The 20,394-nt window shown below is 42.8% G+C and overlaps 1 protein-coding gene across 3 annotated transcripts in view; it reads right to left on the minus strand.

The window, feature by feature from the left end:
* tenm1 (teneurin transmembrane protein 1) overlaps positions 1-20,394 on the minus strand; it is a 203,797-nt gene that overhangs the window by 6,704 nt on the left and 176,699 nt on the right. For all 3 annotated transcript variants that reach the window (XM_052057442.1, XM_052057450.1, XM_052057432.1), the window contains 8 exons: positions 18,482-18,795; positions 13,925-14,097; positions 12,019-12,263; positions 10,638-10,931; positions 8,658-8,902; positions 7,659-7,801; positions 1,065-1,276; positions 476-777 (listed from right to left, as the gene is read on the minus strand). In XM_052057442.1, the coding sequence (XP_051913402.1) occupies positions 476-777; positions 1,065-1,276; positions 7,659-7,801; positions 8,658-8,902; positions 10,638-10,931; positions 12,019-12,263; positions 13,925-14,097; positions 18,482-18,795 (1,928 nt within the window). The remainder of the gene's footprint in view (positions 1-475; positions 778-1,064; positions 1,277-7,658; positions 7,802-8,657; positions 8,903-10,637; positions 10,932-12,018; positions 12,264-13,924; positions 14,098-18,481; positions 18,796-20,394) is intronic.

Below are 20,394 nucleotides of genomic sequence, written 5' to 3' on the forward strand. Positions count from 1 at the left end.
GAGCACAACAACCGTTCTCACACATATACACACCTATTTTAGAGTCTAATGTTCAAGTTTCAGCAATGTGGGAGGAAACGAGAGTATCCAGAGGAAACAAGAGAACATGAGAACATGCACAAAGGCCTACCTGAATTATACAGTACGATAAGGTTCATTTCAAGAAATCATAGTAACACCAGAGGACACAACCAGAGGATGCACTGGATAAACCTAAAAATGCACTATAACCTTTACAGGTGAACTTAATTTGAACTTAAACTTTTAAATACATAGTATGTTCCACTGTTCACCATTTCCGTACTGCTCAAAATGTTTGACATATTGTCAGTCACGTATGTTGTGACATCACATATATATTCGATATTGGTGGAGCAGATATACTCATAGAAAGAAGATTTCGCTTTACATATTGCGTAGTGATAACTATTTTGATGGAATAACATCAACAAATATAAAGGCGATACGGCCTTACCTTGCACTGGTGCCGTGGCTCAGCAGGTTGATGTTCCCGTTGAGGTCATAGCTGTAGCGCCATTGAGGCCGCTCATTGACGGCAGCACTTTGCAGTTGGCTGTCTGCGTCATATTCGTAGGTGTATCGGGTCACATTGCTGTCCACGCCCACCCTAATGTCGCAGGTGGTTGTACGTCCCGCAGAGTCATACTGGATGGTCATCCAGTAGGCGATAGATTTGAGGATCTCGTACTGGACCTCCACCACTTGGCCGTATGAGTTAAACACCTTGGTGTGCTTCATCAGATGTGTCGTGATCACCTAAGCAACAGCACACGGTTAATCAGGCATACACGCAGTTGGCGGTAAAATAAGCAGTACAGAGAATGGATGGATGGATATATGGAAAAAAATACATTCACAGGCTGTAGAGGCCAGTTTGTCCTGGTGAGCAAATATGACCGTTTTACCCATAAACCCTTGATAAGTTCTCACTATGTCCAGAAATCATTATTAAAAAAGTAGAATATTTTCTGAGAGCAAAACACCAGTGGCCAAAATATAAACATAAGTCTTGTCTGTTTATGGTTTCATTTCACGTAATGTACCTGGTTGAGATCATAAAAGATGACGCTGAACTTGCCAAACTGCTCCACCCGCCCCGATACGTCAACATAGCGGTACAGATCGATCGGAAGGGGCATCTCGTTGATGACGGCCTGCATGCTGGTCACTCGAAAGTTATTATAGCTGTAGTCGAACCTGGCGTTGACCAATCCTTCTTCACTGAAGCGGAAGATCTGCCGGCTAGTCAGCGGACCTAACCACAGAAAATCACAGCCATTAACCAAACACACACACATACACACACATAAACACACACACCATCGTTCAGTGGTTCACTTGGGTTCGGTGAATCGGTCTCAGGGGTTTGACGGAGCCTCTGCTGTGGAGGTTAAGACACAGCTGACTCAACATGTCAATTAGTTATGATACGCCTGCTTGGCCATCGCTGGCTGCAGATGATCACATTACATTGCTTGTCCAATCAGTGCGGTCGGAAATTCAGTTCGCTTAGTCGTCAACGTGTGACTGTCGTGATAGTACGTTGTACAAAAAAAGTATACTTATCTCTTGAAATTGTATTTACTTTTTTCTGTTTCTAATAAATGTGTGTGTGTGTGTGTGTGCGTGTGGGTGGGGTTAGATCTTGAATTTGTTTTCCCACATTCCAAAAATATGCGTGGCAGGCTGATTGAACACTCTAAATTGTCCCTAGGTGTGAGTGTGAGCGTGGTTGGTTGTTCGTCTATGTGTGCCCTGCGATTGGCTGGCAACCGATTCAGGGTGTCCCCCGCCTACTGCCCGGAGACGGCTGGGATAGGCTCCAGCGCCCCCCGTGACCCTAGTGAGGATCAAGCGGTTAGGAAGATGTTTAAAAACAAATAAATTATATATATATATATATATATATATATATATATATATATATATATATATATATATATATATATATATATATATATATATACACACACACACACACACACACACACACACACACACACACACACACTGTGGGCAGCCGGTAGTCCAGTGGTAGCACGTCGGCTTCACAGTGCAGAGGTACTGGGTTCGATTCCAGCTCCGGCCTCCCTAGTGTGGAGTTTGCATGTTCTCCCCGGGCCTGCGTGGGTTTTCTCCGGGTGCTCCGGTTTCCTCCCACATTCCATAAAGATGTGTGGCAGGCTGATTGAACACTCTAAATTGTCCCTAGGTGTGATTGTGACTGCGAATGTTTGTTCGTTTCTGTGTGCGCTGCAATTGGCTGGCAACTGACTCAGGGTGTCCCCCGCCTACTGCCCGAAGACAGCTGGGATAGGCTCCAGCACCCCCCGCCACCCTAGTGAGGATCAAGCGGCTCGGAAGATGAATGAATGAATGAATATATATACTGTATATACATTTTTTTCACTACTGAAGGTTTCGGTGAATATGCACATCATCTGGTTGTGTTCGGTACCTCTAAGAAGGTTAAGAACCACTGCCCTAGTTAATCATCACCTAACCAAAATGAGCCTACCCAATCAATTCAATTGACGGAGAGTGTTCAACATCATAAACGGCGACACACTCAGTGCAATCCATCCATTTGTAACTACCCGCACACTTCTCTTGGCATTTCCAGTACTGACCTTTAATATGGACAGATAATGAAGTCTAAAGACAATAGCCATGATAGGCCAACGTGCTCCTAAATGTCAGAACATCCACTTCGACATTGTTCGTTTAATCTCTTGCAAGTGACCACCACTCGTCCTCCATTGGGGGTGGGTGGGGTGGCCTGTTAATGAAACGGCATTACAGCTCCATCTGAGATGACTCTGATCGGACTTAAAATGGCAAGCCGCCTGGCTTGGCGGAGTATAGAGCGATGGATCATCATTACGTCCTCTATTTTCATTTTCTGCAGAATGTTGAATCCGCACCTCCACGAATAGGGAAATGGCACATTCAAGCACAGTGAGCAGCAGCCAGCTTTTCAAAAAACCCAAGGGAACTCGGAGTATGCTACTCTTGCTTCTAAAACTGTCATCTTTCCACTCCTTTTTTGCTCATTTTCTCCTCTAACATTATCCTCCTTTTTCAGTCTCAACTCTGCTGTCTCCTCTTAAGTTGACAGTTACCGCTATCTCGTCACTCTCTGAATATCCGTTTGTTCTGCTGAAATTAGATCAGTTAAAGGAACAGTGAAAGCTTTTTCACAGTGAAGGCAGAGTGATAAAACCCGCAAAACCTGCACACACGGAGGCACACACTGCCCTGCATATTGGTGACACCTGGTTTACCTAGTGGCTGTTAATCACAGGTTTACTGGTCAGGCACGGCAGCATGTGAATATCAAATAAAAGACTTTATTTTCATGCCCAGTGCAAGTCTAGCGCAAAGCACAATCTAACTCTGCACATGGGTGGAATTTTCTTTTCTTTGGTCTTTTCATAGACTTAGCACAGGTAAGATTGGGCGTAAGGGGGCATTTGCAACCAACCAATCAATCCCTTAAAATCAGGGTGGCAGAAGAACACAGATGCTTGATATTGCGGAATCAAAAATAGACATAATGGGGCCCATGCATGGCACGTGCAAAGCATGTTTATACATGTGAACTGCACGATCTTCCCTTGTGGATGATGCAGTCATGGGCAACTGGAAACCACCTTGCATCCTTGACCGTGTGTCTATGTGTGACACCCCACCCCCCACAATTGGTGTGCAGGAGCTGCTATTAAGAGATTTTTAGAATGAAAATGATTAGTGTTCGTTCAATGAATTGCATTTCTGCAATGATTCAGAGAGGTTGTCCCAATACTCTTGTCATATTTTTGAACAAAATACAAAGACATCTGTAGAGAGTTGAAATCGGATGTCTGTAGAAATGTTTTAAGAATAAGCTGAATAAGAAGACTAAAACATATCAAAACACTGACCGGGATGTATTGACTGTTATTCATTGATGTTTATTTTCCCTCGTTTAAATTCTGTACTTTCTCAGCAGTTTCCATATCTATTCCACAGCCATCCACTAAGAAGTGCAGTGGCACTGTTGGCATAGAGTGGCGTTTGCGCCCAGAGGGAATGCATTTTCCTTCTGAGATGACAATAGTGGTTGAACATGTGTCTTTTCTATTCTTCCCACAGGTTAGTAAAATATACGTAAAAAGTCATACAAATCTGTTGTTAATAGTCTTAAAACAGTACTGACCACTTGTTATAGGTGAACATGTGTAAACAAGAGCATAAACTTGATGCTAGCGGACTTGGCCTGTGGAGAGGTGTGAGAGTGTAAAGAAACTCATCGTGAGAAAAGGAACACTGTTCAGTGGTTTCATGGTCCCACCTTTTACACTAGATCAAGTACGAAAGGTGGTACCATGAGAAACTGTCTGTGAAACTGTCTGTGTTTTAATTTACATTTTGAGATTTTCTCATACATGTTTATTTTCTTGTTCTTGTAACAGACACAATTAAAGGAGTTAATGCCACGACACTTTTGTAGAAATCTTTAGTGGGTGAAAACGTCAATGCTTTGAATCCACAAGACACATATACATACAGTACATATATATAGTATATACATACAGTACATGTATATACTATATATATATTCCTCGTCTCACCCCCCCTCGGGTGGTGTCCGTCACTCATTCTGCTCGGGTCCTCTACCAGAGGCCAGGAAGCTTGAGTGTTCTACTATTCACAGCACTGCACATTTCTGGACTGAGATGTCCGATGTTGTTCCCGGGATCTGTTGCAACCACTCATCCAGTTTGGGGGTCACTGCCCCGAGTGCTCCGACCACCACAGGCACGACTGTCACCTTTACCTTCCAGGCTCTCTCCAGCTCCTCTCTGAGCCCTTGGTATTTCTCGAGTTTCTCGTGTTCCTTCTTTCTGATGTTTCCATCACTTGGGACCGCTACATCCACTACAACGGCTTTCCTCTGGCCTTTATCTATGATCACGATATCTGGTTGGTTCGCCATTACCATCTTGTGAGTCTGGATCTGGAAGTCCCACAGGTTCTTCGCTCTGTCATTCTCCACCACCTTCGGAGGTGTTTCCCATTTTGACCTTGGGGTTAACAGTCCATACTCCGCACAGATGCTTCGGTAGACTATGCTAGCCACCTGGTTATGGCGTTCCATGTAGGCTTTCCCTGCCAGCATCTTACACCCTGCAGTTATGTGTTGGATCGTCTCAGGTGCCTCTTTGCACAACCTACACCTTGGGTCTTGTCTGGTGTGGTATATCTGGGCCTCGATGGCTCTGGTGCTCAAGGCCTGCTCCTGAGCAGCTAGGATGAGTGCCTCTGTGCTGTCCTTCAGGCCAGCCCTCTCTAGCCACTGATAGGACTTCTTGAGATCGGCCACTTCAGTTATGGTCCGGTGGTACATCCCATGTAGGGGCTTGTCCTCCCATGATGGTCCCTCTTCCAGCGCCTCATCTTCTGTTCCCCATTGTCTGAGACATTCTCTGAGTACGTCATCCGTTGAAGCCTTCTCCTTGATGTATTCATGGAGCTTGGATGTTTCATCCTGGACAGTTGCTCTCACACTCACTAGTCCCCGGCCTCCTTCCTTTCGGCTTGCGTACAGTCTCAGGGTGCTGGATTTGGGATGGAACCCTCCATGCATGGTTAGGAGCTTTCGGGTCTTAACGTCCGTGGTCTGAATCTCTTCCTTTGGCCACCTTATTATTCCTGCAGGGTATCTGATCACTGGCAGGGCATAGCTGTTTATTGCCCGGGTCTTATTCTTGCCATTGAGCTGGCTTCTTAGTACTTGCCTCACTCGCTGGAGGTATTTGGCCGTAGCCGCTTTCCTTGTTGCCAGTTCGAGGTTGCCATTGGCTTGTGGTATACCAAGGTACTTGTAGCTGTCCTCAATGTCTGCTATTGTTCCTTCAGGGAGTGAGACCCCTTCAGTGCGGACTACCTTTCCTCTCTTAGTCACCATCCGACTACATTTCTCAAGCCCGAATGACATCCCGATGTCGCTGCTGTAGATCCTGGTTGTGTGGATCAGGGCATCTATGTCCCTTTCGCTCTTAGCATACAGCTTTATGTCATTCATGTAGAGGAGGTGACTGATCGTAGCTCCATTTCTGAGGTGGTATCCATAGTGCATCACCTTGGTAATGCCACATTTAATGGACACTTTTGTAAGTGGCTTGCCACTGGCTTCAAGTGTGGTTTTCCACATCCTTATCGAGTTCGCAACGAAGGCTCTTAGGGTCCTGTTCACCTAATATAACTCCAAGCATTCAGTGATCCATGTATGTGGCATCGAGTCATAGGCTTTCTTGTAATCAATCCAGGCTGTGCACAGGTTGGTACGCCGGTCTTGTGCAACTGTTCTGTCAACCAGGTACGTAAATCAACGATGACTTCAATGACACTCAGAAAAGCAAACACGCCAAACAGAAAATCAAGAGAGGAAATCACAAAATAAATTATATGGGGTGCGGGGGGTTGTGAACACACAACAAATGAACAAACTATCTGTACACAAACAACTCTGAGACAGTCCAGTCTCCTACAAAAGGAAAGATGTTACCAGCCAAGTCTTGTGTCGTTATTAAACAAACACATGACGGAAGTCCGACAGAGCACGAAAGCAACGCATTCTCGCCATACGTAAACTCTTCACAAGCATTTGCTGTGGAGCAAATTTTTAAACCACCTCCGTGAGGTGGATCAAATTTGTTCCGGTGTAAGCTGCTTTACGGGGCTACGCCGGAGCTAATTTGCATGTGTGAACGCTCTACTGGGTCAGCCCCGGACCAAATCTTGCCGTGTGAACACCCCTTACTAAAACATTTCGCTTACAGGATATCCTTACACATGCTGTGTGAAAGCAGCAAGTCTCTAACAAACAGCATGAGGATGTCAGTACCATGTTTGTCACTGACGGGGATGCTGAAATTGTAATTACAAGCGTGTATGACTCCTGTTAGGTACGAACTGAGTTTGAATGTTAACAAGCAACTGCAGTATTTCAACAGACATAGCTTCGATGGGCTGCATTAATGGTCGGGAAGATAACAGCCGGCTAGATGTTGGGGTGAATCTTTTCACGGTTGTGCTCGAACCAAAAAGTAAATTTTTGTCGATAATTTCCTCTAAAAAAAACATCAAAGTGAAAATGGCCCTGCATTATGCAAAAAGGTAGAAATTGTAAAGCAAAGGAGAAGTGGCAAAACTGTCCTAAACAGGCTGCTGGTGAAGGTGCACACTGCACACAACAGCAAATAAATTCCACCAAACAATTTCATATAATTTCAAATTAAATGAAGATGAACAACATAACATAAGTGTGTAAAAAAAGGCACAACATTCAAAGTTCAACTCCATACACCCCCACCTACTTTGTTTTCGGTAAGATGTGTATTAGGGAGTTGTTTCTTTTTTGTTTGTTTCAAGTTTCCAGTTGAACAGTGTGTGGTCTGCCGGTGGTCTTTCTGGGTTCACAGCATTTGCACACATGCCTCATTCGCACTTTTGCAATTGTTGTTTTCCGCTCCAGAAGGTTTGAGCCCAAAGACACGTCATATTGCAGATGGATTGAGTCATACTTTAAAAATGATTGCACATAACAGATATATTAAAGAGGGGCTGAGTGTGGCTTTAAAGTGCACGTGTACCTGTCTGCCTGTATCGTATAGAGCTTATGAAGCCGTTGTGGGTGAGATGGATGATTTTGACGCTGCCAGAGGCCTCATCGTAAGTGAAGGTCACCAAGGTGGAGTCATATGTCACCTCAGAGAGATGTGCTGCCGGTGTATACCTTGAAAAAGCAGAAAATAAAACATGAGTTGTTTGTAATGTAGCAAAATGTTGATATATCAGGGGTCCCCAACCACCAGCCCGTGGGCCAATATGGACCTGGCAACGGCGGGCTGCACAGTTGAAAGAATAAAACAAGTTCCAGTTTATTTATTATTTGAGGCTAAAAAAATATTTTACTTTGAAAAGTGACCGGATACTCCGTGTTTCATCCGTTCTCATTGAAGACACCTTGAGTAAACTGCTTAACTTTGCATTCTTTTGCTTTTCCACGCAGTACTTGTTTTTGTTTTTTTCTTTTTTGTTAAACACATATTGTATTTTGTCATAACAGTAAAAACTGAAAAACACAGATTACTACACAAGTCCAACCAAAGTATTTATTTATGATTTTTAAATCACAATAAGGGTAAATCAGGGCCGTAGAAGTTATACTGTGTTTTTTCAAATCTTGAAAACATGAGCATTTTGTGCAGGTTTCTCCGTCAAGCGAATGAGTATTCTGAAAAAGTGAAATGTCAGAACACTACTACAATCAGTCCTCTCGTTATCATTCAAATTAGATCAGTGGCGGCGGTCGCCGCCGCTGCCTCTGGTGTCGCTGCTGCCGCCGATGCCGATGATGATGATGATGATAAAGTGGTCCTTTAATCAGTTCAATCACTATCATTTGCGGGGACATCTGACTTAGATGTCGATGTAAATTGCAGGTGATGTGAGAGTGTGCCGACTGTTTTGCGTATTAAATCTCTGGCGCATCAAAGCTCTTTGACCCATTTTGTGTATGGCAAATGGCACCTAACACACCCCCGTGTCACCGGTGTCATGTTTTCTCATATCTAAGATTGCTTAAGCACCTGTAGATGACACTGCGTCCAGTCCCCAAGTACTGAGTCCTGAGCAGCCTCCCATCCAGGGTGTAGTCCTGCAGGAAGGATGCCAGGCTGTCAGGAGGAGTGTACATATTCCTGTAGTAACCAATGGACAGCAGCGAGCGCAAGTTGTGTTTGGCCATGCTGGGCGTCGTGACCGCGATCAGTCGATCCGTCTGATCGTATTCAAAGACGTATCTCCGTTGGCTGTGTAGAAGTAGCATGACCGACTGCAAGAACACAAGAATTGTAGAGCATGAGAGTCACTCTTCAATTGAACTGGAATGCTTCTTTATCATCTTTTGGTTATATTAGCAACACTGATTGGGATTACGGTTGGACAGAGTGCAGCGGGTAAAAAGGTTTACTCCTGTTCAAATGCCTTTTTTTTATATTCTTTGAAAAATGAGACCAAGATGAATCATCTTATCTTTTGATCAATTTTGGAAGAACGGACAGTTCTTGGTAAAGTGACGAGTGTGCCATATTTTCTCCACTTGATGATGACCGTCTCCACTGTGTTTCTTGGAAATGATTTTGTACCTTCCTTCTGATTATTACGTTTGAACAATGATGTCCGCCTGATGCTGTGGAAGCTCTATGTCAGGGGTCTTAAACTCCGGCCCTCGTGGTCTGCCCACCTGCATGTTTTCCATCCCTGCCTGCTCCAACACACCTGATTCAAATGCTCAGGATCATTATCAGGCTCCTGCATAGCACGTTGATGAGCTCATCATTTGAATCATGCGTTGCATCAGGGAGAGATGGAAAACATGCAGGAAAGCGGCCCTTGAGGACCAGAGTTTGAAACCCCTGGTCTATGAGGACCTGGGTTTGTGCTGTGAGATGTGACTTCAAAATGTCAAGAAAAGCCCACTGAAAAAAACCTCAACTTTATTCAAGGTTAATCAGAGGCACTTTAACTGGTGGAAGGGTTGTGATGATTCCAATTTTAATATGAGTGTGATTCGTTAATTCTAAACACAGGCACATCTGGAGTTTTAAGGTGGTGTGCATACTTATGGAACCACAGTTGTTTATTTTTACTTCACCTTACGGAAGCATTTGTTCATTTTTTCAGTAGAGTTATCTCGATTGTAAGTCACAATAATGGAGGGAAAAAAGTGCTAAAATTATTTATCTTTGTCGGGTTTTTTTTAACCATACATCTCAACTCCCTGGTATTTGAACAAGGCTATGTAGACCATTTATATCTGCAGTATTTGTACTGAAGAGACTTCCTTTAACGGCTTATTCCCACAGAAAAGCAAAACAAATAATACATTCAAAATGTGTGCCACTTTTTCCTGTGTTTTTGAAAATGGCAGAAGAAATTTAACGCAGAAAAAAGCTGGTGCACACTGATGGGTAACTTGTGTATGCACGTGTGTGTGTGTGTGTGTGTATTCTGTAATCTGTATCTAAATATAAAACTCTGCTATTTAAAGCTTGGGTTGAAAAAATAATATTAAAACTCTACCTTATCAATTTTAAAATGTTCTTTAATTTATATAAATTATCATCTAATAGTATAATTAAAGTGTAATATGAAAATCAAAAACTGACACTGATGATAGTTCAGGATGAATGCATTTTCATCCAAATGGATTTTATGGACAGAAATTAAACCGTAATTTGTCACACTTGTAAAGGAACATTCTGGTATTCACAGGTTCCTCCTTGCCTTAATTTCATCTCTTGTACCACACACATTTCAAAGTCTACTAGTCACACAGTCAACCTGCTTTCACTGGATATGCTTGTTTTACGTCCAATAAAAGTTCACTGAGGTATTTTGAAACATAACCCTGAAAAGTTCTTTTGCACCTTGTTTTTGTAATACACAAATGAGTTAAATTCAAACTGTACAAGCACATTTGAAAGTCTTATCATCAAAGTTTGTTTTCAGGTCATATTCTGAGAATATTCTAACGTGCTGATGAAAACATGCGGCCGGGGTCTTACTCTGTCTATGTATGTGTAGCTCCATATCTTCCCATTGACCCAGGCTCTGGATACTACCTTGTCGTTCTCGTACTTGAGACGTTCAAACCATTCCCCACGGTGGATGGCGGACAAGAGTCCACCTCCAGAGTAGCTGACATTTACTTCAGTGTATTTGCTGCTCGGAGACCACACCACAGGGCGGCCAAGAATATCATATTGGATATGGAGGGTGAACTTTCTGTGGTCATCATAGATCTTGCCCACTCGTGTGCTCTGATCAAAGTCTATGGACAGCAAGTTCCTGTTATGTGCCTGAGAAAAGAAGTTGCAAAAGAGGAAAAGCTTGAGGCCACACGACCAAAGTGAACAGAATCAAATCGAATAACCAGGCAACATTTTTACTCGAGTGCTGTATAATCAAAAATCAAAGGTCACGAGAAGCGGGGATATACAGTATAAATCCGCACGATAACTTTCATGACTCTCGATTAATCAGTAAAGTGACATTTACAGTAAATTGCGTGCAAATGAAAAATCCCAATCAATTATTACGCCTGAAGTTTCATTTTCCTCCGTAACGACTATCATGACTTTGTTCTCATGGGTCGACTGTGACGCGATGAGAGGTGTCAGCGTGGTGAACATAACGGTTTGTGACAGTTTGTGACTCATCTGTAGTAGTATGTGATGGCAGCGATGACTCAGAACAGAAACATTAGTTTGCTCAAAATATTTACTTGAAAGTCTCACTCGTTTATAATTGTGTGTGTCTGTTTTGTCCAATTCGTCAATATTTTTCGAGCATTCATTTTTGCTGATGTGTTTTCTGCATGTGGCACACAAATGGAGCCGCAGACCAATTGAAGAAGTCTAATTCATTCATGGTGATAACGTAGCGACTCCACAATTGAAAATGTAATGCTTTCATAGTGATGGGTCGTGTGTGTTTCACACATTTTTTTTTTTTAGACTCGGATCTCAAAAAGTAGCCATCCTGTAGCATCGCTAGTTGTCATGGCAGACCTGGCATTGGCCCAACAAAGAGGGGGTGGGTGAACAGGGCTCATTTGCCTGAGAACTTAAAAAAGGCTCAATTGAGCCTTGCCGTGTTGCAAAGTGTCCTGTAATTATTGATCCTTTGGATATTTTTACTGAAGGATGTCACAAACATACTGTACAATTAAGACACTTGGAAACTGTTTTGAAGTATTAAAAATCCCCTAACATCATACAGTATGTGTCCTTTCAAATTTACTATAATCTTGCAAATACTGTACTATCGGGTCCCCTTAAATGATGTGAGCACAAAATGGCCATGTATTATCTTTGTCTTTGTATGTATGTCTTATGTTGCTGAAACCCCAAATCATTTTGCTTTTGTGGTAACTTTGCATTTTACCCTCAGCCTGCGTTCATAAGTGGTGTAGTTAGTCTTGCTTTGCTCCTTCCTTTGCCTCCATTCAATTAAACTGGGGGCGTGGTCACCGGGCAGGCTGATGTTACAGCGGCTGGCGGTTGGGCTGACTCCACCCCCAACACCTCCTGGCAGAAAGGGCTCGGTGCTTAGGGACAGCTCCATCCCGCTGGCCAGCGACACAAAGAACGAGCCGTCGGCGTTGACTTTGTAAGAACTCTGTGCATGGTCTGGGTGTCGATTTATGGACATGAGACACACACACACGTATACACACACACACACACACACACACACACACACACACACACACACGGACGCACGCGTAGACACAAACAGGAAGCCGCACACAGAAACGCCAAACATACATGCACGCAATGGAAATGTGCAGTAAGGTGAAGAAAAGCAGAAAAAAAACAGTCTGTTTGTCAATGAACAACCTTAATTTACAAAAAAAAGCCAGTCAGTCTTTCAAGAAAAGAAAACAAAAGATTAAAAGAGGTACAAACCCAAAAGGATGTTCAATCTGTGATTGATGGCTTTGGCGGGTTTTCATACTTTTGCGGTTTCTCACAAAGCAGTCAATCAATCCATGTAGCCTAGTTAGAGCTGATGTACAGTGTGCACCCACTAATCAAAGCTGGTTCTCACATTTGCGGCAATTACAAAACACAATGATCCGAAAATTTATATAGGCCTAATAATAAACCTCCATTGGAGCAAGTAGACTGGGTCGTAACTTCTATCCTCTCTTCTACTATTAAACCTTTTGTATGTGTTGGTGCCTCAGTTGCCGTAGACAATCTTGCTCATGGGCTGATGGGTAGAACAAAAGGATGGGGGTGGGGCGCACTCGAGCTGTTCCCAAGCAGAGCTCTCATTGTGCAAATGCCTTCGTGCATGCACCATATAAAAGCAGACCAGGGCACCAATTATATCATTATGATGAGTGCTGGGCAGCAATCAGGAGATGAAATGAGAAGAAAGTCAGACGCACTATCGGGTGAATTTAAAGGGAAGGAGGGGAGCTGCTTCCGTTGGCCGTGTGTCAACGGCGTTTTCTCTTCCATCTGCACTAGTCTAGCAAAGTACCTTCCATCCATTCTCTAACGCTTATCCAGGGTCGGGTCACGGTGCATCAGCTTTAGCAGGAAAGCCCCCAGCTCTTTCCGGGGGATTTCAAAGTGTTCTCCTGGCAGCCGAGAGACATCGTCTCCCCAGCGTGTCCCTGCTGTCATCTGCCAGTGGGACATGCTTGGAACATCTCCCCAGGGTGGTGTCTTGAAGGCCTCCTAATCAGATGCCCGAGCCACCTCACCTGGTTCCTCTCAAATTGGACGAGAATCGGCTCGACTCTCAGCCCCTCCGGATGACCGAGCTTCTCACTTTTAGCAACATAACCAAAAGAAAGAAAACTCCACCCATGCACACAGTTAGACTGTGCTTTGCGTAAGACTTGCGCGAGGTGCAAAAATAGGGCCCTAAGAGCATTTTTATTGTTGTCAAATGTCAAAACGCTAACAGACAAAAAAAAACCCCAAAAGAGGTCATATCATCTAACCCTGAAAAAAATACATCCACTTTCTTGCCATTTGCCAGTCATAAATGTTTAAACATCATTTATAACTTCACGGGCTCCCTTTCTTACAGAGCTGTGAATGTTCGGTCGAGCCCCCGATGACTCATAAATGCCTTTGCAGCATATTGTTGGAGAAGAAAATGGAGGCAGATGCATGAGGATGATTTTATGCTCTTTCAGGTGTCAGCCACCCACAGTAAATGGGAACATTATATCTTTACCCCCAATACTTGGTTTCATGTCATCGACTTGCTTTTCGTACATTTCAGCCATTTTCCTGCCCTTGAGCACAAAACGCAATGGGTGTTATACCTCGTTTGAATGTGTAGATAGTGTCACTGGCAGACAGGTTCGTGCTGGTGACAAAGTTCTCCCGGTTGGATGCTTCAACCTCAACCCTCGACCAGCGCTCCAGGTTGCCTTGGAAACCACGCACATCACCCGTCGGGAGGGTGATGTTGGTCAAGCGGCCTTCATTGTTGTACCTGCGAGAACAAACACAAAGGCGATGATGGACAAGTGCAACTACACAGATATGACTGTGCCATTTAGACGAATGAAACACACACGCACGCACACACACACACACACACACCCACACACACACACACACACACACACACACGCGCACACACAGAGTATTTCCACACAATAACGCTTCACTTCCACACAAGTGGCAGCTTTGATTTATACAGGCAATTATCCAGCTGTGAGATGGTAAATAATTCAGACTGATGCATGTGTGTGTGTGCGTGTGTGTGTGTGTGTGTGTGTGTGCGTGTGCGCATGTACTTTATCTTTTAAACTGAACATATGCACAAGCAAAGCATTGTATCAAGAAACCTTCCAGATAAACTCACCAGTCTCATAATGTAATAAAGTACAGATGGATATTGCATTACAAATGTTAATGTACCAGCACTTTACTTTGTTATTTATATTTCTGGCAGCGTTCACTTTTCCTGCACTACATTTCCGAAATAAAATGCAAGGTCTCGCTCCATGATGGTATTTGGTAATCGTTACTACAAATTCAAATCTGAAGAGATTGTTCGTTGACCAATTGAGCACAAAGCAGAAGAATAGTCCGATCTGTACTTTATTTATCTGACTGTGTGTCACCTTGGCAGGGCCTTTTCATACTGTAAAGTGCAGCCGGCTGATGAGCAGGCTCGCTAAATAAATAGATGGATGCATTTGTTATAAAGTAACTCCTTTTTCTCTTGTCAACTCACACATTGACACTCAGTAACGTTTCTTTGATTGGGTTCATGTATGAACAAATAGGCGCTGTGCAGCCAGGCTTGAGAAATTGCAGCTTGAATAAACAACGAGCGCAATCCAGCACTTGTGCGGACGTGGCTTTCTGCCTCTTTTATTCCACCACACGAACCCAAAACCTTACACTGATGCGGTCCGGACACCAGGAGGCAGAAGTAATGAAAATGAGATGCAGAGCATCGCAAGTTCTTATTTACGTGACTGGGCTTGTGCAATTTTCACATTCTCCGATTCAGACTTCTGACACACCCACTGCATATAATCTGATGCACAGAGACTCCTGAATGTCATTTCAATCGGTGAAAAAAAAAATGAAGCACACTTTAAAATTTAAACTAGACTAGTGGATAAGTAGTCGGCCAGTCGGGACGAGCAGAATACTGTATTGGCCCGAATATAATACGGCCCTGATTATAAAATGACCCCCTTTTTCAAGACTCAAGTTTGAAAGAAGACTTTTTGAACACCAAATTAATTTTTATACAGAAAATAATTACAGTACATCTGAAACAAATTATTATAACAATATATTTGAGAGAAAAAGCATGTTATTTTGCCTGATTCAAATCTTAATCTCTGAACATTTAAATATGTAAACTAAAGTGCAATCACATTCGTAAATGAATGGCTTCTGGTTTTTGTAATATAAATTACACCATAACTTCTCCTCAGGTGCCGGTTAACCTGGCCGATCTTTGACCCACTTTTCTCCAGATAGTCGCTACATTTCTCCATTTTCTGTTATCTCTTCTATTGTTTTCTTCTCTTTTCCTTCTCACCGCTATTTTTTATTTCTTCTGCGTGCTACCGCTATTTTGATGTTTATTCTTCGTGACAGAGGTTCACTTTGGCCTGGGAGTCAAGTTCAGCATTCACTTCAATGATATCTGGCGCCCTCTAGCGTGGCGAATGGGTATAATGTCTCGACCCCGAAGTTAAGACGATCTTATTTCAATGCAAAAAACACCATCTTATATTCGGGCCAATTCGGTACTCCATCTTGCGATTTATCTTAAACGTTGTAAAGCATTTTTTAAAGGCATGTAGTTGTAATTAGTGGGTGCCCTGCATTTGTGTTCTTCAACAAAACTGGTCCATGTAAAACTCCAATATCTTGTCTTTTAATGTTGGAACATGTGTGAAGTGAAATCGTTCCTCACAGTTGCAGGTGGCCCTGGAAACAAACAGCGAAAAGTAGTCTGCTAACGCCGATACGCTCCAGAAATAAATACTGCAACTTAAATGCTGTAATCTCCAATTCACAGCACCTCTTTGTTCAAGTCAATACGATGATTTTTTTTTCATTCAGTCTCTGTGAGGCCACACACAGTAGTTGGTCTACTGGTGATTATTGAAATCAGAAGCAGCAGTCGGGGTGTGATTAGTCTGGCTTCAGAACTGAGCCTTCTTGGCAATATGGTGGTTGAAAACAAAAAAAAATACAAATCAATGTGACGGTGGCACTTTAAATCCATTTGATAGCTTCCTGGAAGTCTTTTTTCTTTCTTTCTTTTAAAATATTATGGATGTGTAGTATGGGTGGTAAACATTTCAACTGCATCCAAAGTTCAGGTTTAATATGATGGTGATGCACCTTCTCGAGGTGTTTGACTTACAACAGTCTCTGACATCTGTAAGAGATAAAATGCTGAAGTTGACGTGAGAATTGTGCGAAGGCCAAATTTGACAGAAAATGCTAAAATTTTAGGGTTGCTCCGGGTATCTGCTTTGTAAATGACAGATTTAGGACCTTCAACCACTGAAGACTTTTTTTGGGGAAAAAACTAGATTATGTTAAATATCCAAATATTAACAAAATTACAGCAAAATTGAGCTGCTTTGATACACAAGTAATATTAGGGGTCCCGATGGGTGCTGGAGCCTATCCCAGCCATCTTCGGGTAGTAGGCCGAAGACGGCTGAAGAGGTTGCCAGCCAATCGCAGGGCACACAGAGACGAAAAGCCACGTCCACACTCACACCACGGGGCAATTCAGAGTGTTCAATCAGTCTGCCATGCATGTTTTTGGAATGTGGGAGGAAACCGGAGTACCTGGAAAAAACCCGAAGAGAACATGCAAATTCCACACAGGGAAACCGGATCTGGAATTGAACATCTGCACTGTGAAGTCGACGTGCTAACCACTGGACTACCGGGCCACCATGTCAAGAATATACAAACCCTAATTCCAATGAGGGCGGCCCGGTAGACCAGTGGTTAGCACGTGGGCTTCACAGTGCAGAGGTACCGGGTTCGATTCCAGCTCCGGCCTCCCTGTGTGGAGTTTGCATGTTCTCCCCGGGCCTGCGTGGGTTTTCTCCAGGTACTCCGGTTTCCTCCCACATTCCAAAAAACATGCGTGGCAGGCTGATTGAACACTCTAAATTGTCCCTAGGTGTGAGTGTGAGTGCGAATGGTTGTTCGTTTCTGTGTGCCCTGCGATAGGCTGGCAACCGATTCAGGGTGTCCCCCGCCTACTGCCCAAAGACAGCTGGGATAGGCTCCAGCACCCCCCGCGACCCTAATGAGGATCAAGCGGTACGGAAGATGAATGAATGAATTCCAATGAAGTTGGAAGCATGGAATGATTTGGGAATTATTTTCAAACTATATACAAATTAGTGTTCTACAAAGACAAAATATTTAATTTCAATCTGATAAAATTAATGGGTTTTAGCCCCCAAAATACTGTATTAGCCCAAATAAAAGCTGGCCCTGATTATAAGACAACCCCTTCTTTTTCAAGACTCAAGTTTGAAAAGAGTTTTTTAACACCAAATAATTTTTTTATACAGAAAATAATTACAGTACATCTGAAATAAATGATTATAACAATATATTTGAGAGAAAAAGCATGTTATTTTGCCTCATTCAAATCTAATGTGCAATCACATTCGTAAATGAATGGTTTCTGGTTTTTGAAATGTAAATTACATCATAACTTCTCCTCAGCTGCCGGTTAATCTGGCCCATCTTCGAGCCACTTTTCTCCAGATTGTCATTTCGTTTCTCTATTTTCTGTTATCTCTTCTATTATTTTCACCTCCTTTGCTTCTTACTGCTATTTTTTAATTTTTCTTCTTTGTGTTACCGCTATTTTTATTTTTATTCTTCGTGACAGGGGTTCACTTTGGCCTGGGGAGTCAAGTTCAGCATTCGGTTCATTGATATCTGGCTCTATCAAGCGTCGTGATTGGGTATATTGTCTAGCTCCCCGAATATAAGACGATACCCACTTTTTCAGTCTTATTTCAATGCAAAAAACATCGTCTTATATTCGGGCCAACACGGTATTCACTTTTCAATTTGAGGCCTTCAACACCAAAAACGCTGGGTCAGGGGCAACAAACGACTGGGAAAGTTGGGGAATGCTCCAAAATTTGACATACACTAAATGGCAACAGGTGAGTGTTCTGATAAAATTCAGGTTAAAAAGTAGCTGTGTTACTGTCTGTGTTCTATTTTTCCCCAGGAGGGTTGAAAAAAAAATCATTCTCAGCAGATGGATGGTCCTGACATTCCATGCAATCTATTACTATGAGTCCAATCACGGTTACTAAATGACAACCACTGAGCGCAGAACTTACTCATACACAGTGGTCCAACTGTTCTCATCGCTCTTGGTTGCTAGGAGACCGGTGTTACCGTGGTAAATGATGTGGGCGACGTCGTGACCTTGTGCGGAAACCTTCCTCAGTGTTCCGCTGTTACTAAGAGACAAGCGGTACACCTGGCCACCAGGTAGCGCCAGCCAGAGCGGCACACCGTGAGCATCTCTCTTCACCTGCAGCCCATGAGCATCACGACCCGTCACTGCAGACAACAGGCCATCTCTACCGTAAGAGAAGTTGTACAGGTAGTGGCCAGTGATCAGGTGCTTAGTGTGCAGGTGGGAGCCATTCTGTTGTGGAAAAAAATAAGAGGCATACACTTATATCACAATCACATTTCTATTTCTGATCCTGCATAAACGAGACTTAAAAAAACAGTTAATGATAGGTGTCATTATAAGCAGTCATAAATAAGACGTCAAAGTAATGAAAAACCAAACATGAATTCACAGCCACGTTGTATCAAAATAATGCCATTGAAAACGACCATCGTGTTTATGTTTATAATAGTTGTTGCAGTGGCGTATAATGGCACTAAATCAAAATAAGAATGACAAATGCAAATAAATACTTTGGTCATTTCTTTTTTTTTCTTTTCTTTCTTTTTCTCCCCCGCCCCCCCAAATTCTGCTGCTGTAGACTACACATTTCGCCAGTGTGGGACAAAATAGGTTATCTTGTCTTATCTTAATCTTTTTGGGTCACAAGAGAGGGAGAACACCTCTCTGCTGGCTTCACTTGACAGTGCTCATTAAAAAGAGAGCAATGTTACAGGAGGTTATGTATTGACGTCAGTTTGTTTGTTATTTTGCTTTAGTCACCATTCATTGACCACTTCAAACCCGCACGCCATGGCTGGAGGAATCTGGTGATAAAATTGTCCTTGTTGATGTGGAACAAAAAGAATAACGGAAGGTTTGAACTCTTATCTCCTACCATGCTCCGTTTAATGGATACTGCATGGTAACTGCCTTTTTTTTGTTCTCTTACCACCAGATGGGACCCCATGTGGGAGAATGAGCCGAGGGCTTTCATTTCTGCATATTTTTTTGATTATTATAAGAGCCAAGAAATGTGCAATCTTGACAGAGGTGTGAACTCCACCGAGTGCCTTTTCATTTGGTCTTACACATCATTGAAACAAAATAAAATGTTACTCCTGTCGATGAGCAACACTAGTAGCTTGGGCAGTGGCTTGATTGAGAATGGTTGATTTTATTTTCACAGAGACCTCTGCATATACAGATGACACCAAAGCAGCTCAATAAAAAACAATGCATTGAATAATTAAAATCCATTTTAATTTGGCACAGCAAATAAGTCTTAAACATTTTACTGTAACTAAATTACGGTTACACTATCTTTATTGTATCTCTCAGTCAATACGAAAAGTACTGTCATCAATTCGACTGAATGACTAGTTTATTTCATACATGTTATTTACCTTATAAATACACCACTCAGGAGGCTAAAATAAGAGTCTTTCAACACTTGAAATAACGTTGTAGAACTAAATGAATACGTAGAATGTTTCATGATCAAGAAGTTGTTGGTATTGCTTTTGCCTGAGAATCAGCTGTGTGGGTCAGGGTTGCTAGGCAACAGAGCGGAGGTTCTCTGACACAGGTTTGACAGCAGCAATCGGCCCGGCAAATTAGAAATCAGCAATTGTTCACTTTTGACTTGCCACATCATTGGATCATGAGCAGAGAATATCCTGTACGCGCACAAATGCATGCGCACGCGCACAAGCACAAGCACAAGCACAAGCACAAGCACAAGCGCAAGCGCAAGCGCACGCACACACTCACTTTTCAAAAGTCTTAACTGTAAATGTAAAAAAAGTGCGTTCATAGAAAGTGTCAGGGAATGCTCCATGCAAATATTAA

Source organism: Hippocampus zosterae, chromosome 1 (genome assembly GCF_025434085.1).
Source record: "Hippocampus zosterae strain Florida chromosome 1, ASM2543408v3, whole genome shotgun sequence".
Classification (NCBI taxonomy): Eukaryota; Metazoa; Chordata; class Actinopteri; order Syngnathiformes; family Syngnathidae; genus Hippocampus; species Hippocampus zosterae.